The sequence below is a fragment of the Equus asinus genome, chromosome 8, assembly GCF_041296235.1.
Source record: "Equus asinus isolate D_3611 breed Donkey chromosome 8, EquAss-T2T_v2, whole genome shotgun sequence".
In the NCBI taxonomy this organism is placed as follows: Eukaryota; Metazoa; Chordata; class Mammalia; order Perissodactyla; family Equidae; genus Equus; species Equus asinus.
Window position 1 is genome coordinate 6609004 of NC_091797.1, and position 27748 is coordinate 6636751.

At 37.1% G+C, this 27748-nt stretch overlaps 1 protein-coding gene across 1 annotated transcript in view; it reads left to right on the forward strand.

Moving 5' to 3' along the window:
* LOC106842352 (protein eyes shut homolog) overlaps positions 1–27748 on the forward strand; it is a 1064587-nt gene that overhangs the window by 184463 nt on the left and 852376 nt on the right. The window contains exons 11-13 of the mRNA XM_070516721.1: positions 9825–9996; positions 10914–10992; positions 22414–22613. Of these exons, the coding sequence (XP_070372822.1) occupies positions 9825–9996; positions 10914–10992; positions 22414–22613 (451 nt within the window). The remainder of the gene's footprint in view (positions 1–9824; positions 9997–10913; positions 10993–22413; positions 22614–27748) is intronic.

A 27748-nucleotide genomic window follows, 5' to 3' on the forward strand; every position in this document is an offset into this window, starting at 1 on the left:
CTTCACATTGAAGAGTTGCCCCATTCTTTTCATACAAGAGATAGGAAAAGATGAGGAGAGATAGGAATCAGATGAATCATTATCATCATCATCCTTTTTGTCATCAAATATTTATTGATACTTGTCTTTTTGCTCAAAGCTCTAAGGACTACTGTAATGAATTTTAAAAGCCTTTGTGCAATCTTGAGATATTTATAGACAGAAAAATAAAGTATCTGTAAATGTTCCTTGCTGAGCCTTTGAAAATAGACATGGGTTACACAATATCCCCATCAAATCTTTCCAAACAATGAGAATATTAGCAAAATGATTATTAATGAAATGTTCAATTCATACTTGTTTAATCCAGTACTTAACATACCTACCATTTATATACTGCCAATTCAACATATGGTACAGTGGGGCACCTTTTGAGATCAGTGTACATAATCTAGTTATACTTGTTTTATAGCATTTGGATTATATATTCAAACTTTAATTCACATGATTTTATCTTTGTATCAGTGATACATGTTTTGCTACTGACAACTTACTTACCTTCAACTTTTTTTTTATTATTTCTAACCAAAAATTCAAAAGGATTCCTAAGGAAAATATTCATTTCCTGGAAAATTTTTCATACGTCCGGCTGCCCAAGAAAGAGACTGAGATTTACATGCAGGTGACTTATTGAGGAGTGCTCTCAACAACAATGCCTATAAGAGAGGAACAGAAGAAGGGCTGGGAGGGGAAAATGGTGAACTAAGATGTAATTATAACAAAAGCCTCAGTTAATCATTCAAGCTCCCGGAAGCAGAGTCCTTCAGGGTTCACCCAAATTGAGTCACCTCAGATGCCCCACAGCAGTGATGGCAAGGTGGCTCCCTTTAGCCGAGGACAATTCAATTTGTGGGGAAGAATTCAGCTCTGAAGTGTTGGCAGGCGACTTCTCCGGCAGCAGGAGAAACAGTTTTTCTGTTCCAAATGGGGATCTGGGCTGCTCATCACTTCATCTGTTATAGTCAACCTTTTGTGCTGCTCAGACTCCTGCTTTCAAAAATAAGTACACATCATCTGGAAGCTGCTCCCCCTAAATTCTGATTTTTCTCTCTTTCTGAGTAAATGTGCAAGAAAGTGATTACTTGAAAGAACCGCAGCTTCTGTCACTGAAGCTGGTCTCCGCAGCTGATACTCATCTTCCTCTTCTCCTACGCGATATTACCCTCATCTTTGCCTGGCAAATATGCTAGTTGGTGGATCACCTGGTGGAGAGTCATCTAGAACCCTATGTCTGAGAGTTCTGATCACCTAGTAAGACTGTGGCTGCTGTGTTTGTCCATTTCCTGGATATATTGGGCAAAGGAGTGTCCTCACATGCCCAGTAGGTCACCTTGATACCAAATATTTTCATCCTTGCCCCCATTTTATAATAGTACCCTACATCATCTTGATGATCAATATCAATAACCCCTGTAAGAATAGTGACTTCTCTCCTTGCCTGGTTATCTCTTATCACAAAGAGACCAAAGTGACTAGATGGAAGCCATAGAATTCAAAAAGAGACTTTTATGGTGTCCCCTGTTGCAAGATTCCTTCCCCTGGAAATAAGGGCCTCTAGATCCATGGAGCCTATATTTTCAGGACTGCAAAGCACAATTCCCAAATGGTTCACAGAGAGTGATGGTATGTGTTTCCAATTTTACTTTTACCCCTTGTTTCCCTGTTCCGTGTATTATACCTATTGGGGACAGAGCATCATATCATGATCATTGATCCAGAGTGTGTACTGCATCCTCTATGATTGTGTCACATCCCTTCAAGCTCTCAGCACCAAGCTGGCACCTCACTTGCAGTTTGATGGTGTAGTATATTATAGAGCCATTGGATCTCATGGTTATGTGATCACTACTATGCTTTTCTGTAAAGTAGTCTCCTCGGTCCACTGAGGTGTTGTGAGAGATCTCCGTATTGGTGGCTTACCGCTACATAAGCACCTGAGTAGTTATACTGGCTAAGTAATGCTCTCCTGTTTGCCAGAGAGGCAAGAAAGATACTCCTATAAGTGGAGTATGTGTCAGTTCTAGTCAAAATGAGTCACTTTCCCTTCAGTCCAATGTAATATGCTGACACCAAGTGGCTGATAGCTCTGGTATCTATTCCTATCAGCTTAGGTATTTGGTGAGAGCAATAACTAGATCAGTCTTGGGACACGAGAACCCATACATTGGGACCACGCATAGTTTCCATACCTGCCATCTGTCTACTCTGTTCACGCCTTTTGTGTTGCTGAAGACAGATGACTGACGTCAACTGGCTGAGTTCTTTCTACGTCGCTGTTCAGTGCGTCTTCTGTTGCAGGTATCCTATGGTGGACGTTAGCATGCATTGCAAAGACCTTCACACTTCATGCCCACTCCCATTAGTTCACCTGTATGCCTCTTTTTCATGTTTTCCTGACCCAGATTGTCATATTTTAAATGGCATTCCAATGATAAACCAACCAGGTTACTGCCACTACATATGAGTCCATATATATTCTTATCTTGGCCCACTTCTATTTTCACCTAAAGATGATGATAATAGCCTCTGACTGAAGAACTGCCCATCAGAAGGATTTCCCTTTGCCTTTATCTCCTGGGAAGCCTCTGAGCAAGGCTGCAGGGAAGCAGCAGTCCATTTTCAGCTCATATTGATATCCCAGGTCAGCCCATCCATGAACCAAGCTCAGGCTTTTCCTTTCCCTTCAGATGGTAATAAAGGATGACTCCTCCTCCATACAGCCATAGGGTGAACTGAGGGAGTGCTGCTGTTGCAACAGTAGTGATAACAGAGGAGTGCAAATTACACTTGTCTTCTGATCTACTCACACCCGGTCCTTAATGTACCATCTACCATAGGTTGCTGCCCCTCCTGCCCAATGTATGACTTGTTCATGATGGGAAGCTCTGACTCTGTGGATATTTGATGTCCCATAGGCACATGTTTCATCTCTATCAGGACCCAGGAGTATGCCAGGAACTCTTTCTCAAGTTCAGGATAATTCTCTGCTACATATGGCCTGGCCTAAGTCTATGATTATCCTCCTGGCACTTGCCAAAAGCCCCATATTGCATCTTTTCCACTGCAGACATCTCTAATAACATAGAGACTACTGAGATGTATGACCCAAACAGCAAGACAGCCCATACGGCTGCCTGGCATTGCTACCGAGTTTCATTAATTTAGCAAAGTTCTTGCCTATTATCTTGTCTGCCATATTCTCTCTCCTTCTTGCTTTTGAGATTCCAATTACAAATAAGCTAGAATCATTGATGTTAGTCCACTTCTCTTAGATGCTCTGTTCTGTTTTCTTACTCTTTTCATCTCTGGGTATTTCAGTTTGAATAGTTTCTATTGACTTAGCTTCAGATTCGCTGGTTGTTTTCTCTGCTATGTCTAGTCCACTCATACGCTCATTAAAATAATTCTTCATCTGTAAGTGTTATTTTGCTAGCATTTCCATTTGAATATTTTTTATACTTTCCTTCTTTCTTTTAATATTCTCCATTGATTAATTCATATGTCCAACTGTTCCACTATTTTTTACATATTGGCCATATTTTAAACTCCCTCTGATAATTTCAACTTCTGCATCATCTTTAGATTGATTCCTGAGTCCATGAATTATGTGATTATTGTGTGCCTGTATTAATTTGATTAGGTCAGTTCATAAGTATCATCCTCTTATGTGAGTTGTAATCATTTTCAAAATGCCACCACTGTTTGAATCTATTCAGCAGTAGATAGCACTTTGCCCCTCGCCCCCACACTTTTGTGGGAAATTGACCTTCTTTTTTTTGAGGAAGATTAGCTCTGAGCTAACATCTGCCACCAATCCTCCTCTTTTTGCTGAGGAAGACTGGCCCTGAGCTAACATCTGTGCCCATCTTCCTCTGTTTTACGTGGGACACCTGCCACAGCATGGCTTGACAAGCAATGCGTAAGTCCACACCCGGGATCCAAACGGGTGGACCCCAGGCTGCCAAAGCGGAACCTGCGAGCTTAACATCTACACCTCTGGTCTGGCCCCTTGACCATCTCTTTTTAACAAACTTTCATCACTGATTTTGCCAACATTATACATAATCCTATAGAGAAACTTTTCACTCATCATCTTAATTGGAATAATGATGCCTCTGGAATCACCTAAATCACTCATTTGATAATGTAGTTGTGAAATTCTCTAAGGAAAATGTTAGTAATCCAATGTTAAATATGTACAAGTCCCTGGGCTAGTTATTTTAAAAACATGGTTTTATTTTATTTTCCCAGTAAACCTATGATGTACTAATAAATAACCCTCACTTACTAATGAGAAGCTTAAATGATTATGTCTGCTCTAAATATTATTATCGTCACAAATATCTGCCCTTTCCTGGTGGAGGACCATTAATTCCCATCCCATTTGTGTTGGACTTGGTCATGTGACTTGGCCTGGCAAATGAAATATATGAGGAAGATTTAAGAACCAAGAGTGTCCTCTCCGTCTTCAACAAGGATGGTGATGTCCCAGCTGGAGGATGCTCCATTAACCTGGATCCCAGAGCGAAGATAATGTAAAGTGCATCTGTAGCTCACCTTGGCCATGGAATATGAATGAGAAATAAACCTGTGTGTCTTGAGCCACTGAGACTTAAGGGAGCGGGACCCTTTTTAGTATTATTACAGCCCACTGTAGGCTGTTATGCGTGTTTAATCCACAGTCCGAACCTGAATCTTGATGGTCCTTTTAAATATGGCTGCAGATTTGACCAACTTAGACACCTTATTATTTTCTTTATGGCATCATTACCATCCAAAGTTCTATACAGGCAATAACAGTTATAGTAAAATTTTAAAAAAAGTAACCATTAAATAATAGCATTTTGACCTGAAGACTGACAATCTCTAAACAGAGTTTCCAAAAATATCTTTTGCATTGGAAGCCTCATTTGCAATAAATCATAGACTCTCCTGGTGTGACTGCTTTAAATAACATTCTTTTGAATAGATGGTTCCTCTGTGGTCTGTAAGTTATTAAAGTTAAGCACTGTCCCCCAAACCTTCTCCTGGTATCCCAACAAACGCTGAGAGAGATATCTAACTCACATAGCAAGCCAAGGTGCTCTTTCAAACTATTTGCTTGCATTTTCTCAAGTTCCTTTCCTCCATGATCAGCAAAGCTGCCTTGATCCACCTTCTCAGATATGGATCAGTTTCTTCATTTCTTAACCACCCAGTGCCCTCAGCTTGCTTTCTCATTTGGACATACACCACACGGGGGCAGGAGTGAGATGTGGTATGGTGGCATCACAGGGTGGCTTGGGTTCTGCCATTGACTAGCTGGGAGATCCTCTGCTTTGTTTTGTTCTCCAAAATAAGGAGAGTAATTCCCATGTCAGAAAATTATTGTAAAGTTTAAATGAGTTGATATGTAAAGTGCGTAACAGTACCCGGCCCACAGTAAGGGCTCCAAGTATCAGCTATTGTTACTGTGGTATTCTTCCCTGTAATAAACTTACTTCCTTAGAAGCTTACCTTTGTTCCCAACTAGCTTATTGATAGCTATTTGTTTATAAGCATTGTCATGCTTGTTTTTTTTATTTTATTTTTTAATTAAGATTATGATAGTTAACAACCGTGTGAAATTACAGCTGTACATCATTATTAGTCATGTTGTAGGTAAACCACTTCACCCCTAGTGCTCCCCACCCCCTTTCCCCTAGCAACCACTGATCAGTTCTCTTTGTCTATATGTCAACTACCACCAATGAGTGGAGTCATACAGAGTTAGTCTTTCCCTGTCTGGCTTATTTCACTCAACATAATACCCTCAAGGTCTGTCCATGTTGTTGTAAATGGGACGACTTTGTCTTTTTTTATGGCTGAGTAGCATTCCATTGTATATATATACACCATATCTTCTTTATCCAATCATCAGTTGCTGGGCACTTAGGTTGGTTCCATGACTTGGCTATTGTGAATAATGCTGCAATGAACATAGGGGTGCATGGGACTTTTGGAATTGCTGATTTCAGGTTCTTGGGATAGATGCCCAGTAGTGGGATGGCTGGGTCATAAGGTATTTCTATTTTTAACTTTTTGAGAAATCTCCATACTGTTTTCCATAGTGGCTGCACCAGTTTCCATTCCCACCAACAGTGTACAAGGATTCCTTTTTCTCCACAGCCTCTCCAGCATTTGTGACTCTTGGTTTTAGATATTTTTGCCATTCAAACAGGTGTAAGGTAATATCTTAGTGTAGTTTTGATTTGCATTTCCCTGATGATTAGTTATGATGAGCATCTTTTCATGTGTCTGTTGGCCATCCGTATATCTTCTTTGGAGAAATGTCTGTTCATATCGCCTGCCCATTTTGTGATTGGGTTGTTTGATTTTTTGATGTTGAGCTGTGTGAGTTCTTTATATATTATGGAGATTAGCCCTTTGTTGGATAAATAACTTGTAAATATTTTTTCCCAATTAGTGGGCTGTTTTTTTTGTTTCAATCTTGTTTTCCCTTGCCGTGAAGAAGCTCTTTAGTCTGATGAAGTCCCATTTGTTTATTCTTTCTATTGTTTCCCTCATCTGAGGGGTTATGGTGTCCGAAAAGATTCTTTTAAAGCTGACGTCAAAGAGAGTACTGCCTATATTCTCTTCTAGAAGACTTGTTGTTTCAGGCCTAATCTTTAGGTCTTTGATCCATTTTGAGTTTATTTTAGTGAATGGTGAAAAAGAATGGCCGATTTTCATTCTTTTACATGTGGCTGTCCAGTTTTCCCAGCACCACTTGTTGAAAAGAGTTTCTTTCCTCCATTGTAGGCCCTCAGCTCCTTTGTCGAAGATTAGCTGTCCATAGATGTGTGGTTTTATTTCTGGGCTTTCAATTCTGTTCCATTGATCTGTGCACCTGTTTTTGTACCAGTACCATGCTGTTTTGATTACTGTAGCTTTGTAGTATGTTTTGAAGTCAGGGATTGTGATGCCTCCATCTTTGTTCTTCTTTCTCAGGATTGCTTTAGCAATTCAGGGTCTTTTGTTGCCCCATATGATTTTTAGGATTCTTTGTTCAATTTCTGTAAAGAATGTCATTGGGATTCTGATTGGGATAGTGTTGAATCTGTAGATTGCTTTAGGTGGAATGGACATTTTAACTATGTTTATTCTTCGAATCCATGTGCATGGAATGTCTTTCCATCTCTTTATGTCGTCGTCGATTTCTTTCAAGAAAGTCTTGTCGTTTTTGTTGTATAGATCTTCCACTTCCTTGGTTAAATTTATCCCAAGGTATTTTATTCTTTTTGTTGTGATTGTGAATGGGATTGAATTCTTGAGATCTTTTTCTGTTAGTTCATTGTTAGCATATAAAAATGCTACTGATTTATGTATGTTGATTTTATACCCAGCAACTTTGCTGTAACTGTTTATTATTTCTAATAGTTTTCCTATGGATTCTTTGGGGTTTTCTATATATAAGGTCATATTGTCTGCAAACAGTGAGAGTTTTACTTCTTCGTTGCCTATTTGGATTCCTTTTATTTCTTTTTCCTGCCAAATTGCTCTGGCCAACACCTCCAGTACTATGTTGAATAAGAGTGGTGAAAGTGGGCACCCTTGTCTTGTTCCTGTTCTGAGAGGGATGGGTTTCAGTTTTTGTCCATTGAGTATGATGTTGGCTGTGGGTTTGTCATATATGGCCTTTATTATGTTGAGGTACTTTCCTTCTATACCTATTTTATTGCGGGTTTTTATCATAAATGGATGCTGGATCTCGTCGAATGCTTTCTCTGCATCTATTGAGATGATCGTGTGGTTTTTGTTTCTCGTTTTGTTAATGTAGTGAATCACATTGATTGACTTGTGGGTGTTGAACCATCCCTGTGTCCCTGGTATAAATCCCACTTGATCATGGTGTATAATCTTTATGATGTATTGCTGTATTCAGTTTGCCAAAATTTTGTTGAGCATTTTTGCATCTATGTTCGTCAGTGATATTGGCCTGTAGTTTTCCTTCTTTGTGTTGTCCTTGTCAGGTTTGGGGATCAGGATGATATTGGCTTCATAGAATGTATTAGAGAGTGCTCTGTCTTCCTCTATTTTCTGGAATAGTTTGAGAAGGATAGGTATTAAATCTTCGTTGAATGTTTGGTAGAATTCTCCAGAGAAGCCATCTGGTCCTGAACTCTTATTTTTGGGGAGGTTTTTGATTACTGTTTCTATTTCTTTACTTGTGATTGGTCTATTCAGATTCTCTATTTCTTCCTGATTCAGTGTGGGGAGGTTGTATGAGTCTAGGAATTTATCCCTTTCTTCTAGGTTGTTCAATTTGTTGGCACATAGTTTTTCATAGTATTCTCTTATGATCCTTTGTATTTCTTAGGTATCTGTTGTCATGCTTGTTTTTTAATAAGTTTATCTTTATTCCCAACTAGACATGATGTTCTTGTCTATAAGAGTCATGTTTTCAGATTGAAACTGTTAAAAGATAAACTGAGGCATATCAAAATTTTTTGGAGTTTATTTGAGAAAATATTGATTCAAATCCGACAGCAACTGATCTAGCAGCTGGAAAGGAACTCCAAGGAGCTGTACAAAATGAAAGACTTTCATAGCCAGAGGGGAGCAGGAACAAGGCAGTTATACTCGGAAAAGGAATGGGGTGGTTACTGCAAACATGCTTTCCTCTAGGAGATGGCAGGGGTCTATGAGGCAGATGCCCTAACCAGTGCTGATCAGGCAATTCCTGATTGGCTGGTTTAAGATTCCATTTCTGGGAGCACTGAAACTGTAATTGTCTCGATTTGGTAATGTAGGACTTAGCATAAGTGACTCCACTGTGGGCCTGTTGTCTTGTTTTTAACAGCATCCGCTGTACTACTCAGCATAGCAACTTACACACATATCATAGCAATTGCAGGATAGTCCCTTGAAACTAATGACTAGAAGCGTAAGTCAGGGAGAGCAGGATTTAAATCTCTATCTGCTATGGCCTGTGATCTGAAAGCACTACTTAAACTCTCCGAATCTTTGATGGCTCAGCAGTGAGTTGGAGTTAATGATGTCCCTCTCCAGGTTTGATGAGCCTTAACTGAGGTAATGAATTAGGAGCCTTCAGCCCAGGGCCTGGCACACCAGCACATCCTCAGTCAATGCTGGTTTTTGTTAGTGATGCTCAGTATGGATGGACACGATGAACAAAGGGATTATTCTGACTATTTTACAATTCTCCACTTTTTCCTATGACTCTAACATGTGACACCTGAACCGCAGTCCAGCTCTCCACTAGGCTTTGCTGACGTTGTTCTCTAGATGTTTCCATCTATAGATATTGTCTCCATGACAGGTTTCTCCATTAACAGGGTACTCTCTTTCTTCTGTTTGTTTGTTTGGTACCCCTAGTTGAGCACAGAGGACGCACATGGTAGATGCTTAATAAATATTCAAAATTTCACCTTTGAAAACACTAGATCTTTAGCCAAAGTTAGATGACATTTAGGAATCTCACCCAGCCAGTTAATAGACTCGCCAAGACCAAATTTAGAAAAATCCAAGCTCTTTCTTCATTCCTGTAGGTGAGAAATGTTTGAATAGATTAAGCTTGTGCTTTGTTTCTCTCATTCGCATTAACTTAGTCATGTGAGAGTTCAATGACCTAAACACGATTCACCTTGAAAAATGTTTTCTTTCTTTTGTTTGTTCCTTCAAGACGTCAAATTATCTTTACAGGGAAGGAATCTTGCTTTCTTGGTGACATTTACCAGAGTGAACAAACTTTTGAGCTTTGCATTTAAATAGTCTCCTGCTTTGTCTTGTCTCTTCTGACCTAGGCATCGACTGTGCAGTGAGTGTTGGAGACTGTCTATCAAAGCCGTGTCTCCATGATGGGGCCTGGACTGATGGCGTCAATCACTACACCTGTGACTGCCAGAGTGGGTTTTTGGGAACACATTGTGAAACCAATGCAAATGATTGCCTCTCGAATCCTTGTCTTTATGGAAGGTAGCTATTTTTATTTTTCTATTGTTAAATCTAAGACAGCAAATTTAACCCACAATATTTAAGACTTAACATCAAGGGAAAGTTGACAAAGATCATTTTAATTATGCTCTTTCATAAAACGGGAGCCAAGTACAGTTAAGATGACAGATGCTGCCTGTTTTACTTAATGCAATGTACTGGTACATTATCTCTGCCCTTCTTTTATTTCTGCTCATTAGCATAAAGTAATTTTCAATAAATGCGGATTAATTGGACTTTAATATACTTAAAGGTAACCAATCACAGTAATAGAAGTAGCAGGTAGGATGATAAGACATTCTATTATTTGCTCTGTGGAGGGATAATACCACACACTTAGTATTTAAAATGTTCCTAAGTAGGCTGGTTCTTTCATCCCCATGTGCGTGTAAGGTATTTTGTGACTCTCTTTACATAATAACTCTCCAGCTCATGGGTAGGATATTAGTTTATGCAAATCTCGAGTGGGGTTGTTTCTAGGAGATGCAGGTGGCAAAGAAGACTGGCTCACAGATGCACCGCGCTGCCTCCTGCCGCATCGTCTCTCTCTTCTAGTCGCGCCACTGACTTTATGAGCAGAGAAGGATGAAGATGGGTGCTCTGCGATGCTTTGGCCACAGCTGACTTCAGTTTCCTACACAAGCCCTAGCCATACTTTTAGCTTTTAGAACTGTTCTTTGTTTCCATTGCCATGGGGAAGAGGGCAAAATGAAAATTGATCTGTTCTTTCAGTCCGGTCACCTTGCAGGACAAGAAACCAGGCTTAGAGTCCGCCTTCTACTGCTCAAGGGAATGTGCATTTTCACCTGAACTGGAAAAGAGAAACTTTAATTGGTGAAACTCTCTTGAAATTATGCTTTAGTGTCTTACTTATTTAAAAATTTAATTCTTTGTTTCAGATGCCTAGATCTCATTAATGAGTATCAGTGTTTGTGTGAGGCAGGATGGACTGGCTCAAGATGTGAGACCAAGATTAATGTAAGTTTTATAATTTTTATTAAATTTGAAGTAATTTGAAAGAAAAATTAAACTCCTTGCTATGGGTTTCAGAGTCATTTCTTCCACGGTTACTGATGATTTAACTCTCTGTCTCTCTCCATTGCTCTTTGCAATTTCTCAGCTGTTCTAAACAAAAGTAAAGCTCACAGCTTCTTTTCACCTTTCCCCCCGTCTCTTGGTATCATAAGCTTTTATAATGTGGAGTCCTCATTAAACTAAATCCTGGAAATGATCATTGTCGAAAGGAGCTCAGAGTCGTGATTCACCATCTGCCTCCCCCTTTCTGGTCTTAGGACACACAGCTGTCTGTGGATGTGTAGGGATGAGAGGAGATTTAACTGATCCACATACCACAAGGAGAAAATAAATACTGGACAGATGTGTTAAAAAGTAGGTACATGTAGAAAACCTCAATGCCTATAATACTCTCAGGATCTGTCTTCCAGTCTTCCGAAGTCTGGCGTGATGTGATGGACACATGGTATTTTATGTGGAATGCCTCATCTGTTGAGAAATGTTGGTTACCTGAAGTTTGAGGCCACCCTTAGAGGATGAGAATCTCTGGAGCCTTCCTGGATAATGGGGAGTTCTTCCAGATCCTTTCTGGCTGCCACTGCCATGGAAAAGGGAGAAAGCGTGGGGACCAAAAACAGCCTATGGTATTATGAGACTATGGATATTTTGTTTACATTCTTTGTGTCTCTCTCCCTCATCAGAAAAATATAGTTCCTACATCACAGTCATCATCTCATGGCACACGTAAGACGTGGTACTTAGTCGTTGGTACTACGGGAGGGGTGATGGGGTGGTTAAGGTATTAAGGAGAAACAGGATTGAACCACTATTTTGCTACTTGCCTGCTGTGTATTCTTGGACAAATTTCTTATATTCTGAAATCATAGTTTAGTTATTCAATGAGGGTAATCATAGTAACTACTTCTTAGGTTGTTACAAGGATTAAATTAGATAATACATGTAAATCAATTAGCACTTTTTCTGACACACTTTTTGAAAGCTGAATTATTTATTGATATTATGTTGAACTGGGTTCTAAATAGTGAAAGCTATACTTGATGTTGAAAGAAAATGTTGTAATTAATAAATTCCCTGGTGGAGAAAGGATGGGGCATATATCTTGTGTGCTACATTGCATATACTGCCTATGGTAATCTCTAAAACAATGTCTCTTGGTAGTATAAATGTGGCATCCTTATTCTGAATTAAATATGTAAATACATATTTTCCTTTACACATGAATTTGTTTATATCCATATATATACCCACACATCCAACATTATGGGGACAATTGTTAAAATTCTACCTGTATGCTCCAAATGTTGTTTCCTAATATTTCTATTTTAACATAAAACTGAACTCATTATCCTCCTTATTGAGTGAATTTTTGTTTCATTTAGTGTATCTTAGGAACCATTCCATCATAACACAGAGTCCTGACTCATTCTATTTAATAGCTACAAAGTGTTCTGAGTAAGTGACGAAGAACCACACTTATTTCACGAGAGGAGGAGCATGCCGGCTTCCCTAGATCCTATTAAATGAATTCATTTTTCAGAGTGTTGACTAGTTTGATGAGGAAACTGTGGCAGGTCATTATTTTGATTTAAATTTTCCCAAATTACAGCGAAGACTGAGCCCTTTCCAGGTGATATTTGCATTTGTATAGCTCTGTTTGTGCCTTGTCTACTCATAGCCTTTGACTAAGAGTAGTTTTCTTTTGGTTCTATTTCTCTTTTTTTTGGTTTGTATATATTAATTAAAATTATGGATAAAATCCACTAGGTTCTGCAAAATCTCAAATGTTCTCTAGAGCTTGGCCCCTCTTGCTTTATAAAACTTGTAGTTTGTGAGATTTTCATAATTTTCTTTACCTTTTTCCTTATGCGTCTGAGTTTTCATTTCTGCTTAGAAAGTCCTTTCATATAGCAATATTTAAGTTATGTTCTTATATTCCCATCTACTATAGTTTTAGGATTAACCACATTGTTTTTGAAGAATTTTCTTTCTTCTTTCTTTTTTTTTTTTTTGGTGAAGAAGATTAGCCCGGAGCTAACATCTGTTGCCAATCTTTCTCTTTTTCCTTGAGGAAGATTGTTCCTTAGCTAACATCCATGCCAATCTTCCTCTACTTTATATGTGGGACACCACTACAGCGTGGCCTGATGAGTGGCGTGTAGGTCCACACCGAGGGTCCGAACCTGCAAACCCTGGGCCGCCAAAGCAGAGTACACAAACTTAACCACTACGCCACTGGGCTGGCCCCAAGGATTAACAACATTTTCAATACTTTAACCAATAGGGAATATATTGTTATGATTGATAAAAGGTAGGGATCTAATTTATTTGTTTCCAAAGGTATAATCATTTTTCCAAAGAACTTTCATCAAAACTTCCTCTAAAAAAGTCTGTTCCTTCTCTATTGATTCAGGATGCCTCATTTGTCATGCGCTAAATTTCTATATATGCGTCAATTTTAGGAATGCCTATTCTGTTTCTCTGTTTTTTAAAACCTCATTTTACCATTTATATTAATTATTATAGGTCAATAGAATTGTTTTAAAAGTGTCCTTTTTCACTAGTACATTAAGTGCACTCTAAATGCAATTTTGGTCATTCGTTCTGCAGATATTGAATATTAATATCCATGAGAAACTGACATACAGTAGTTATCAGAGATCTATCCCACCACTTCCATTTGGAGATATAGATACAGATGCATATCTTACTTAGCTGGCCTATTTATTGCAACTTTATGTACATTGCAATACCCATGCAACAGCCTCTGAAGGGCATTCGTGGATTGACATGCGAGTCTCTCTTACTAGGCTGAAGAGGCAGGAGCAGTGGAGAAACATGGGCAATACGGATTGAAAAGAAGATTCAGGTCAATACAGAGCAGAGTGTTACATCTGAAGCTCCCTGAAGAGTAAAAAAGCAAAGTTTATATTGGGGCTGACTGGGGAAAAATGCCAGCAAACCTTTTTTGTCAATCTGACAATTGAGGCAAGCTTTAAAAAATTAGAATTAATGCTAGAGAAAAAAAAATGCATGATTAGGTTTCAATGGATGCCATGGTTAGTGACAAAGTGGAACTACTCTGAGTGTGCATGTTTGAGCACACACTCACATACCTACATAAGCAAGTAAAGGAATGGAGGGTGGGGTGACACAGAAAGCAGGAATTTCCCTTTATTTTTGTTTTTGTTTCTTTGGATAAATACTCAGAAGTGAAATTGCTGGACCATATGGTAGTTCTACTTTTAATTTTTTGAGGACCCTCCATACTGTTTTCCATAGTGGCTGCACCAGTTTACATTCCCACCAACAGTGCACAAGGGTTCCCTTTTCTCTACATCCTTGCCAACACTTGTTATTTCTTGTCTTTTTGATAATAGCTATTCTTACAGGTGTGAAGTGATATCTCATTGTGGTTTTGATTTGCATTTCCCTGATGATTAGTGATACTGAACATCTTTTTATGTTCCTATTGGCCATCCGTATGTCTTCTTTAGAATAATGTCTATTCAGATTCACTGCCTATTTTTAAATTGGAATGTTTGTTTTTTTGTTATTGAGTTGTATGATTTCTTTATATATTTTGGATTTTGCCCTCTTATCCGATAGACGATTTGGAAATATTTTCTCCCATTCAGTAGGCTGCCTTTTCATTTTGTTGATGGTTTCCTTTGCTGAGCAGAAGCTTTTCAGTTTGATGTGGTTCCACTTCTTGACTTTTGCTTTTGTTGTCTTTGCTTTTGATGTTAAATCCAAACAGTCATCACCAAGACTGATGTCAAGGATCTTACCATCTATGTTTTCTTCAAGGAGTTTTATGGTTTCAAGTCTTATGTTCAAGTCTTTAATCCCTTTTGAGTTAATTTTTGTGTATGGTGTAAGATGGTGATGCAGTTTCATTCTTTTGCATGTGACTGTCCAATTTTCCCGATACCATTTATTGAAATGACTATCCTTTCCCCTTTGTATAGTCTTGGCTCTTTTGTCGTAAATTAATTGGCTATCTATGCATGGGTTTATATCTTGGCTCTCTATTCTGTTCCATTGATCTATGTGTCTGTTTTTATACCAATAGCATACTGTTTTGATTAGCAGAGCTTCATAAAATAGTTTGGTATCAGGGAGCATGTTGCCTCCAGCTTTGTTCTTTATTCTCAAGATTGCTTTGGCTATTTGTGGTCTTTTGTGGTTCCATACAAATTTTAGGATTATCTGTCCTATTTTTGTGGAAAATGCTGTTGAAATTTTGATAGGGATTGTATTGAATCTGTAGATTGCTTTGGGTAGTATGAACATTTTAACAATATTAATTTTTCCAATCCATGAATATGGAATATCTTTCAATTTATTTCTGTCTTCAGTTTCCTTCATCAATATCTTATAATTTTCAAAGTATAAGACTTTTACCACTTTGGTTAAATTTACTCCTAGGTATTTTATTCCTTTTGGTGCAATTATGGGATTGTTTTCTTAATATTATTTTTGGTAGTTCATTATTAGTGTATAGAAACACAACTGATTTCTGTTTATTAATTTTATGTCCTGCAACTTTACTGAATTCAATTATTAGTTCTAATAGTGTTTAGTGAAGTCTTTAGGGTTTTCCATATATAATATCAAGTCATCTTCAAATAATGATAGTTTTGCTTCTTTATTTCTAATTTGAATGTCTTTTATTTCTTTTTCTTGCCTAATTGATCTGGCTAGGACTTCCAATACCATGTTGAATAAAAGTGGCAAGAGTGGGCGTTCTTGTCTTGTTCCTGATCTTAAAGGAAAAGCTTTCAGCTTTTCACCATTGAGTATGATGTTAGCAGTGAGGAAAACATATCTTTAAAAAAAGAGATCTCACAAATGGGAATATTTATCACACATAGAGTACCTTGCTTTTTCACTTAGTCTATCATGCAGGTTAATCTACATTAACATATATAGTTCTACTTTACTTTTATTAATATTCCATTGTATGGATCTACCATATTTATTTAATCAGTGCCCTCTTGGTGGAGATTTAAGAGATTCTAAGTGTATTGTTCTTAAAAATTATTTATGTATCTTAGATGCAGAAGTTTGAGTTAATCATACTCTATTTCTTAATAGGAAAGGATCTTCAGTACTTTTAAAACACTCTCTTGCTCATGTTTCCTGTGTGTGTGTTTCCTTTTGGCTTCACAGCCCATTGCTTTCCCACCATATTTGTGTGCTTATTGAGAATATTTTCCTACATATTTTTCCTGTATATTTTCTCTCTCTATTCCGTTGTTTGCCCTGGTGCATAAATCTTGAGTCTCCAGCTTAGGGGCGGATTTCTATCACCACTCACGGAAGAGTGAGACGAAACCTGAATCAGGAGAGCAAAGCATGTGGGGGATGGGGGGCTGCATGTCCGGCCTTTCTGAGTCTCTCGTAATCACCAACACCAACCCCACATCCCTTACCAGGCTACAGAATCTACAGATTCCTTAGCAACATTTCATCAAAGGGTTCTCAGTCTTTGGACTACTTGTCCCACCTTGAGCCCTCATTTTGCCAAGTTGGAGCGCAATATACTGCTGAGATTTTTAATGCACACTTTAGATTTCTTCTACAATATTCTTTTGTTACTTGAGGAAATAGGAGTATGTACTAAGTGTTAGCTTTTTAAATGTATTTTTAAAAAATCTTGACTTTTGTTTCGTGAATTTGGCATTGTGTCTAATTTCAGCCCTGATGTACTTTTCTTTCCTATATTTGATTCATTTTTGCACTTCAGGCTGTTTCAGAGAAAGCGTTTTTGTTTTCCTGTATTTTAATGGCCTTCTTTCCCAGAAGTACTGCAGACACATTTTCAGTAAAGAAATAAAAATTAATATTTACTAAAAAAATTCCAATTTTTGTATTTCCTAATCTTGTTTGAATTATTGAAATAACAAAGTTAAATGTTACATTTTCTTTATATCACAACATAAGTCAGATTAAATTGGGAGCCAACAAGATCTTCTCCCTATTAACTACTTCAGTCCCATATTCAACCAGGTAAGTTTTGAGAAAGAAAGAAAACAGCAAATGAAAATTATATTAGAAGTAAAACTTAGGGATATTAAGCCTTTACCATATACATTATCATATGTACAATCCATAGGCAGGAAATTCCTCTGAGAGAGAAATCATCAACATTTGGTATACAAGAGTCCTAAGCTGGAATTCAACGCTCTGTGATTTTATTCTGTCATCATCTTGCTATAAGACCTTAGTGAAGTCACTCTAACACCCTTTGGCTTGTCCTCATCCTTGTGAGTAAAATAAAATTGTTGGTCTAGGTTCTTGCTGCTCAATGTTTGGTCAGTGGATTAGCAGCATCATGGTCACCTGGGGGTTTGCTAGAAATGGAGAAACACAGCCCCCCACCCCCAACACCAAACTAAACCTATTGAGTTTGAATCTTCAGTTTAACACACTCTCCTGAGTATTCACATGCAATTTAAGTTTTAGAAAGAGTAGACTATATTGGTACTTTTTATTCAGAACTAGACAAAATTCAAGAACTTCTGTGATGCTTAATAGGTCTTTGCAGTGGGTAGGATAGGGTTCTAGTGGGTACTAAGTCCTATTTCCATGCTTCAGATGAAACAGTTCCATGCTTATCCGTCTAACGTATTCTGTTTCTCCAAGATCCTATTTGAAGAAAATATTCCACCACTTTAAATACAGCAGTGCTAAAAAAGGAAGCATATGATTCTATGAGAGACATGCTACGATAAAGATGATCTCAGGGAATGACTATTTATTCCTCTGGGAAGTTCTGAGATCTCAAGACAAACTTCTGGATCTAAACTCTACACCTCAGAGAGAACACTGTCAGAGAGAGGAGTGGCACACGTACTCGCCAATCTGGTGGTGCACTCTGGCTAAGCAGTCCACGATGAGTACACCACTGCTCTGTTACTCTCATACTCCTGGACATTTCCTGACATGGAGTTTTGAATAGAAGTTGAATGAACGTAGCGTTGGTCTGGTTCAATTGCCTCAATCGCCCTGGTCTGCAATAGTGCTCCCAGTATCTTCTTTTTCTAATACACTTGTCTTTTATTTCTTTCCTTTTCTGAAATTAAATTAGTGAATCCTTCTTGGAAAGCACTTTATTATATTAGAAAGAGTATAGCAAAGTAGTATAAATGACGATGAACAAAGGAAAGGCATCCTCCGTAAGTTTCGAACCAGGAAAGATCAAGAACTTTAAATGACAATTTGATTTTTTCTAAAAAGAAATTGCTTTTGTGTTTCCCATTAACTCTTATAATTAATTTAGTAAAAGATTCTTGTAAACCCCAAAGACAGAATTTTTGGCAGTCCAAAAACTATCCCTTTCTTCCCATGGGAGGTATAATTCAATTAGTTTATGTAATGCTTTCTAATAAATCATTCTATATATACCCAGCCATAGGGCTAAGAGGGAAACATGTTTCCATGCCATTCCCTGTGGAATTCTGCATTTACATGCCCTAAAAATAGCTGCAGTACCTGCGCCAGGTCTGCTAAGTGCCCTTGGTTATCCTTAAGGAGTTCACATTTTCAGCAAAGATAGAACAAATATCAGAATGGCATTCATTCATAAAAACATACATTTAACTCTATCACTCTGAGTGTGCAAGATCGCCATCTGGGCTCCAAGCTTCACTTGAGTTTTATACTCAAGGGCGTAATCCACCTTTTATTGAAAATGATGCTAATTAAACTCCCTGGTGGTTTCGATAAACCTTTAATTTTCCATTTGATACATGATACGAATGCAGTGGCTTCCACATTAGTGTTGTCAGTGTGAAATTCACTGTTAACACTACTTAAAAGTCACTAAGTGTTTGTAAGCATAAGTGTCAACTAATGATAATTCTTGAAAATATCACTTTGCTGGGTAAAATATTAAAGAAATATCTCATGTTTGTGTATGTAGTCATTCTTGAGGATGTAATGACTTGAGATGCTAGAGTGCAAATTTTTCATATTTCTGAATGTTCATTAAGAAATTCTGTGTAGACAACATATTGAGAGTAAGTTTTAAAAGTTTTACTAATGATATCATAAAGTTCCATAAGTTATTTCTCAGAATTAGAGGTGCAAATCTTTTCAGAGTTAACATTACATTGGGAAAGTGATGTCATACCGTGTTTAAGGCACCGTGCTTTGTGCTTTTCAGAATATAAGAACACATATAATATCTGAAATGTGAACTTAAGAAGCATGTGGTGTGAAATGGTAGACACTAAGTATACCCAAAAACTAACTTCCTATTCTAGGCCAAGTGCCACATGACTGAAATAGAGGCTGATGAGGCTCTTGGCCTTCAGAGTGTAAAGGGAAGAAAGATAACATTTGCTGACCAGCTGTTATGTCCCAGGAACAGGGCTCCTTGCTTTATATTCATTATTTTGTTTAATTCTCATAGGAACCTGTATGAAGTGGGTGAAATTACTGCCATTTTGCACATAAATGTACCAACAATAAATAAAATACCATTCGTTGAAAAAGTGAGTGAAAGGAGAAATGTAAAAATTATTTTAAAGCTTAAAAAGTAAAATATTATCCAAGTTCCTCTGACTCCACAAAACTCCTGAGGTTCTGGAATGACAGGTATCAGAAATGCTGGACATAAATTGGGACAAATGCATGGAAAAGTGACTAATTAAAAGATTGTGATTGGATGCATATTAAGACTCTGGACCAAGATAGTGACCTATGAGGCTTCTGAATGTGCCCTGTGCCATGGATGCCCTGAATATACAGCTGTGCACAGGGCAAACAGTGTGGTGTTGGCATGAAAGCAGATACATAGCTCAGTGGAGCAGAATAGAGAACCCAGAAATAAATCCATGCAAATATAGTCAGTTAATTTATGACAAAGGAGCCAAGAATACACATTGGAGAGCCAGCCCTGATGGCCTAGGGGTTAAAGTTCAGTGCTCTCACCACTTCAGCGGCCCGGGTTCAGTTCCCCTGGAATGGAACCACACCACTCGTCTGTCAGTAGCCAGGCTGTGGTGGCAGCTCACATAGAAGAACCAGAAGGACTTATGACTAGAATACACAACTATGTACTGGGACTTTAAGGAGGGGTAAAAAAAGAGAGAAGAAGATTGGCAACAGATGTTAGCTCAGGGAAACAGACATTTCCCAGCAAAAAAAAAAAAAAAAGAGAATATACTACAGGAAAAGAATAGTATCTTCTATAAATAGTGTAGGGAAAACTGGATACTACATGCAAAAGAATGACTGTGGACCTCTGTCTTACATCATCACAAAAATCGACTCAAAATGGATCAAAGACCTGAACATAAGACCTGAAAACTTAAAACTCCTAAAAGAAGGCATAGTGGGTAAGCTCCTTAACATTGGGCTTGGTGATGATTTTTTTAATTTGACACCAAAAGCAAAGACAAGGAAAGCAAAAGTCAACAAGTAGGACTACATCAGATTAAAGAGTTTCTGCACAACAAAGGAAACCATCAACAAAATGAAAAGGCAATCTATGGAATAGGAGAAAATGTTTGCAACTCATCTATCTGATAAGGAGTTAATATCCAAAATATATAAAGAATTCACATAACTCAATAGCAAAAAAACAAATAACTCAATTAAAAATGGGCAAAGAACTTAAATAAACATTTCTCCAAAGAAGCCATAAAAATGGCCAAGAAGTTTGTGAAAATGTAGTCAATATCACTAATCATCAGGGAAATGCAAATCAAAACTACAATGAAGTGCTGTCCCCATGGCCTAGTGGTTAAGTTCTGTGCCCTCTTTTTCGGCAGCCGGGGTTTGGTTCCTGGGTGCAGACCTACACCACTCATCTGCTGCCATGTTGTGGTGGCAACCCACGTACAAAATAGAGAAAGATTGGCACAGATGTTAGCTCAGGGAGAATCTTCCTCAGAAAAAAAAAAAAAAGCCACAGTGAGATATCACTCACACCTGTTAGATGTCTATTATCCAAAAAAGACAAAAGATAACAAATGCTGGCAAGATTGTGGAGAAAAGGGAAATGTAAACTGCTATGACAACTAAGGAATACAGTATGGATGTTCCTCAAGATATTAAAAATCGAAATATCATATGATCCAGCAATCCCACTTCTGGGTATATATTCAAAGGAAATGAAACCATTATGTTGAAGAGATATCTGTAGTGCATGTTCACTGCAGCATTGTTCAAAGTAGCCAAGATATGAAAACAACCTAAGTGTCCGGCGACTGATGATTGGGTAAAGAAACCGTGGTTCCTGTATGTACAATGAAATATTATTCATCCTTAAAAAAGAAGAGAATCCTACCATTTGTGACAACATTCATAAACCTGGAGGGCATTATGCTAAGTGAAATAAGCCAGACCGGGAGATAAATAATGCATGGTATCACTCACATGTGGAATCTAAAAAAGAAAAAGGCGAGCTCTTACAGACAGAGTAGAATGGTTGCCAGGTGTTAGGGGGTGGGGAAAGTAGGGAGAGGCTGACAATCATACAAATTTTCAGTTATAAGATGAGTATTTTCTGAGAATTTAATATGTAACATGGCGACTATAGTTGGTAATACTTTATTGTATAATCAAAATTTGCTAAAAGAGTAGAACGTGTGTTCTGGCTCCCGCCAACCCCAACCAGAAAAGGAAAACATGTGAGGTGAGGAATGTGTCAATCAGCTTGATGGTGGGAATCTTTCCACAATGTGGATATCTATCAAATCAGCACATTGTACCCTTTAAGTATATTGCAGGTTTTGTCAATTATGCCTCAATAGAGTTGAAAAATATATACACATTAAAATAATTCTGATTAAGAAATGATGACGAATGGAATAAAAACTCAGCTATCATAGAGGTTTTTTGTTTTTTAGAGGGGTATAAGTCAATTGTGAATTGTCTGTTCTAAGTATGTGATCAAACCCTGGACTCCTTTGAGAGTGAATGGAGGCACTATTAATCATGACCGCAGGACAGCAGCGTTATCCCCGGGGCTGTCCTGGGCAAACTGGAACCTATGGCAGATACGAAGGGTCAGTGAATTCCTGGTATTATGTCCATAGGAAATTTGCTTTAGCACCATTACTGAAGGCTGGGGGGCTAGGTGTTCTCTGACACGGTACATGTTTTAATAAAGTTTCATAAAGGGTTTTTTCTTTCTGAAAAATCCATAATGGAACATTTGACAGAGTGTTTCCGGTGATAAAGGTAAAAATCAGTTATTACTAGAAACATATTTCAGTTACTAGAGGAAAGGAGTGTCAGATAAGCCTGCATATTGGTTTCTTTAAAAAGGTTTAAATAAAAATATGATTTTAATAAAATTGTTAGTCTTACCACCAATAATCAAACTTGGTTCTCTATTTCTGAATTTAGGACTGCACATCCGTCTCTTGTTTGAACGAAGGCATCTGTCAGAAGTCAGTGCACGGTGTCACTTGCATTTGCCCCAGTGGGTACACTGGTGTGTACTGTGAAATGCACGTTGACGGTTCTGCGGAGACTGAACCGAATTTAGTCCTCTGTCTTAACGGAGGCATTTGTGTAGATGGAGCTGGATGCACTTTGTACTGCAGGTCAGTATTTATTGATGCACAATTTGCTAACTATATATTTAGGAAAGCTTCTAAACATCCTGCTAGCAATGCCCTCTGAAATACGGAGACTGAGTTCTTAAGTCAGTTGTCGTCTTTAAAAAATGTAAGCACATATTTGCAATCAATTCTACAAAGCATTGCTTGTTTTTCCAAATACCATGTATTCATAGCCGTCCCATGTTGGACTTCCAAATTTAATCATCCTTCGTTGTCTCATTCTTTCCTATCTCCTCTCCTTCCCAGAATTTGGCTCTTATTCCTTTCCTTAAATATTATGCCACATGAATGATTTATAAACAGTTCATATTTCTGGCATACTTCTTAACCAGAGATTCATTTCTCTTACTGCTGTACTTATCTTCTAAGATCTTAACAACTGATACAAATTTTTATTTATTAAGATTCATAAAACCAAATTAATCTGTCTCTGTATTGGCTTAACTAATTATTATTTAAGGTGCTTTTTAAAATTCTTAGGAGATGAATTTTCATTACCTTTGTTCTTTTGATTATATTAAATACATACTTGGTTGGTCATTTGAGAATTTAGCCATTAGCTGTTCGATTTGTAAAATAATAATTGAAACTGAGGTGTTAAAAACACGTACTTTACCTCTTTTCTCTATTTCAGTCTGATATGTGACAGGTTTTTGTTAATTTAAAATCTGTGAATTACTATGTTTCTGTCAAAATATCTTAAGTTACTGAAAGGTTGACCATGCGTATTTTGGTACATAATTATATAACAGTGAAGTATATCTATTATTTCTATATTTTATCAATTATTTCTCTTTAAATTATTAACATATTCCGCCTTATATTCAATACTGCTACTACCATATTTCCTTTGTTTAATATCTACGGCATATTTGTTCTTTTATTTATTTTAATCCCTGCTGTTTCATTTTATTTGGGGCATATCTCTAGTAAGGCACACATAGATGCTAATTTCACATAAATCCAAGATTATTATATTTTAATTTAACATATGCAATGTTTATTTATTATTATGACACAGTTATTCTTTATTACAAATGGCCTAGCATGCCATTTTCCTTTGTAATGAGTGTATGTGAATTCTCTCTCTTGTATTTTGTATTTTTGAGCATGGATTTTGTTTATTTTACTCTGGAGGTTTGATGAAGTATAGAAAGTAAGCATGTTTCTAATATCAAGGATAATTATGTAACATAAAAATATGAAAATGATCACCCGACCACTGCAAGGACCCTCTGGGTTATAATCTAATCAGTTCCTGGATTAAGACAGCAACAATAAATTGAACATTTATTCCCAATGGATACCATGTTATAAATCAAGTTCCATTCATGGAAACCCATTTTGTTCAATTAAAAAAAAAAGTAGAAATCAGGGAACCTAGAATACAACCTGGATAGTGTTTGTTAAATCAAGCACTATAAGGGCTGCTCTATGAACACTCCTTTTAGCGGTTGTCATTCAGGGGCCGGTTAGACCGACCTCTCCTTAAGCAGGGGGTCGCTGGAATTCAGGCTGAAGACACCTGCTTCTTTTCCTGGCGTGTCTCCCCGGGACAAGCACAGGGGCATCCATTACTTCTACAAGGTATTCAAATGCCATTTAAATAAGAGCCATCTGTCTTCAAAATGGTCACTGCTGATTCCACGTGCCTGAAGCCCTGGAAGTCTGACTGGTAAATTCCTCAGAAGGTTCCTTTTCTAGGCGATGTGTGCAGTGACGCTCAGGAGCCGGCAGAGTTGGTGCCAAGTTAGCACAGACCTCAGTTTACTTACAAAAGAAAACTCGTACTCTGGGAGGAAGAGCTTTGCAAGTTAAGACATCAGATTTGTGTTTGGGTTGAGGATTAACTTGTGATATATTTATTTAAACCATCGTAAAATAATTATTTTTCATTGTTTAAATAATCGTATCAAACTTACTGTTTTGATCCCTATTTAGAGTCTTCAAATTTAGTCAAACAGAGAAACCTTTAAGTGAAGGAAGCCAATCTGAAAAGGCTGCATACTATATGATTCCAACCATATGAAATTCTCAAAAAGGCAAAACAATGGAGACAGTGAAAAGATCAGTGGTTGTCAGGGTTGGGGTGCGCAGAGATCAATGCGCAGAGCACAGAGGATTTTTAGGGCAGTAAAAATACTCTATGATGTTCTAATGATGGATATGTGTCATTACACTTTTGTCCAAACCCATAAAATGTACACCACCCAGAGTGACCCTTAAGGTAAACTATGGACATTGAGTGATTATGATGTGTCAGCATAGGTTCGTCCTTGGTAAAAATGTACCATTCTGATGAGTGATGATAATGGCGCAGGCTATGCAGGTGTGGGTGCAGGGAGTATATGGGAAATCTCTGTACCTTCCTCTCAATTTTGTCGTGAACCTAAAAGTGTTCTAAAAAAAATAGACTTTTAAAACAACAAAAAAAGAAATTTTACTCTTAAAAACATCGTAAAATATTTTGTTATTTTCTTCATGCTCGTTTTCCTTCCACATTTACACAAATCAGAGTTAAAGTTAATGTCTCTGTTCTCATTGCAGGTTTATTTGTTAATCATCTTTCCAAATTTTGTTTGTTTTTAATTGGGAAAGTAGTTATCCAAACCTATAAATTTCCACCTTGAGGATATTTATCCTGAAATCTTATTTTTGATGAAAACTTCCTTATTAAAAGATTTCAGCCTTCATTGATCTGTAGAATACTTCTATACCATTGGTTTCCTAATGACTTTAGGATAAGTAATTTTCTTCCAATTGAAATCTCATGTTATATCACATCTAGAAAAAAAAGATAAAGAATATATTACCCTTTAAAATTGCCTGGAAATTTGAAACTACCAACCTGAAATTTTTTGCTGTGTTCTTGGCTTCACATATGAATTAGAACTTGATGACGTACAGATTTCTTAGATCTTATCTTTGAGGATTATGCAGTGATGTTGTTATTTTCCTTTCTTCTCCATCATTGCAGAAAATAAACCTGAGAATGGTCTATTTTCGTAAACATTATGATTTTATGAATGTAGTCAATTGCTTCTTTCATGGAAGCTGACATGCTTTTTAATTTCTTTAATTAAAAACACACATATGAAATACTTACCCCAGTGACTGGTGTGTAGAGAACTTATACTTTAATTCTGTTCTCTTTTATTTTTGAAATTTAAACATTTAGCTAAAATATGTGTTGTTGTATATTTCTCTTATTTATTTCTTCATGTCTGGAAAGTTCTCTTTCATTATTCCTCTATTATTCTTTTGGGTGTTATTACTGATTCACTCATTCTGCATACTTCTTTGGGTACTATTACCTACATATTGTAAATTCAAAACTGTCTTTCACACATTTCACTCTTTTTGCATTTTTGTGTCCTTTTTTTTTATAATTTCTCTCTTTTTTAAATTAATTTATTATTATTTTTTTTTTTCCTTTTTCTTTTTTCCTTTTTCTCCCCAAAGCCCCCCGGTACATAGTTGTATATTCTTCGTTGTGGGTCCTTCTAGTTGTGGCATGTGGGACGCTGCCTCAGCGTGGTTTGATGAGCAGTGCCATATCCGCGCCCAGGATTCGAACCAACGAAACACTGGGCCGTCTGCAGCAGAGTGCGCGAACCTAACCACTCGGCCACGGGGCCAGCCCCTGCATTTTTGTGTCCTTTTGAAAATTCCTTCTCAAGTCTCAATTTACTTCTAAACTTTTTAGTGGTTTTATGAAATTTTTTCTTTTGAGAATATTATTTATTTTCTTTTACTTTTCAATACATATGCACTTTTAAATAGGTATTTTCTTCCACTGTAAATGTGATGCCCAGTTAACAAATCATATTATTATTTTCTGTTTGCAAAGTAATTTATTTCAAGAAAGTCAAAGTTTCTTTGAGTTTTTCTCGAAGTTCTTAAAACTCGGCTCATCTTCTTTTTGTTACGGAATTTTTTCAGTTGACTCAGAGTGTCAATAACTAACATTTTTATGCCTGCCTTATTGATCTTTATTCTTCTTACCCAAATGTCTCGCAAGACGAGTTTTGTTACCCAACTCTATTGGTCAGATTCTTCTTTACTGAATTGTTTCTGTGTCTCCAAGACAGTTTTAAATGAGAGACCTGAACAGTTAAAGGACGGGAGCAGAGCATGCAGTAGCGCAGTGCACACCAGAGGAAACCTATTTTCACTGCGTGTGTTGTGGTTGCTTATATCCAGGGTGAAATTGCTGAGCATTTATGGATCCATTTACATATCTCCACTTTACTGTTTAGATTTTGAATGTTGGGTTTCTCTAGATCTGAGGTGTGTCAGACTTATAGTTTGTTCATTGCTAGTTTTTCTCATGAAAATATTTGATTATTTTAGATTATTTTATAACTACAACAATGATACATAATAAGAGAAGCTAGTATTCATTCTTTCATCTTTCTGAAGTAGTAGCTAAATTTTGAAAAGCGTAAGTAGTCTTTAAATAGAAAAAAAATGAAAGGGAAGAAAAAGGACTGACTTAAGCCTGACGGTTTAGAATGTGATCCTCCAAGATGGTGAAATGAATAAACCAGTGATATATAGCTAGTTTCCTCATTACTGTAGACAAACATACAGGAGATAATGCTTTGAATACTGATATAAACTAAATAACCATTTCAAGCAAAATAAGTTAAGATTCGGTTTAGATAAACAATTCCTAGACTGTTAGGTGCATATAACATATAATATTCAAGTAATTCTATAACCATACTTTAGATCATTTCTGGGGAAATGAAAGGGCATTTCAAACACCTAAACTTATTTTTAGTAATATATGTATTAGGCAATTCAAACTCAAGTGAGGAAAGTTATATTGCCCAATGAAGAAATATCAAATTAACAATATGCATGTTTAAAATAAAAAGCCATGAATGATAATAGATGAGATTTTTCAAAGTCTTTGCCATTCACAGGCTCTATTTGCTATTTGAAATAAATGAAAATACCTTTTTGTTCAGAAAATATAATATCTGATGATTGTATTTCTAGTCCTAAACTCAAATGGATGCTTTTATTGACTCATTAAATTTTAGGGCTGAAGAAGGATTCTAGAGATGACCTCTAGTAATCTAGTTATTGCACAGATGAAGAAGCAAAGG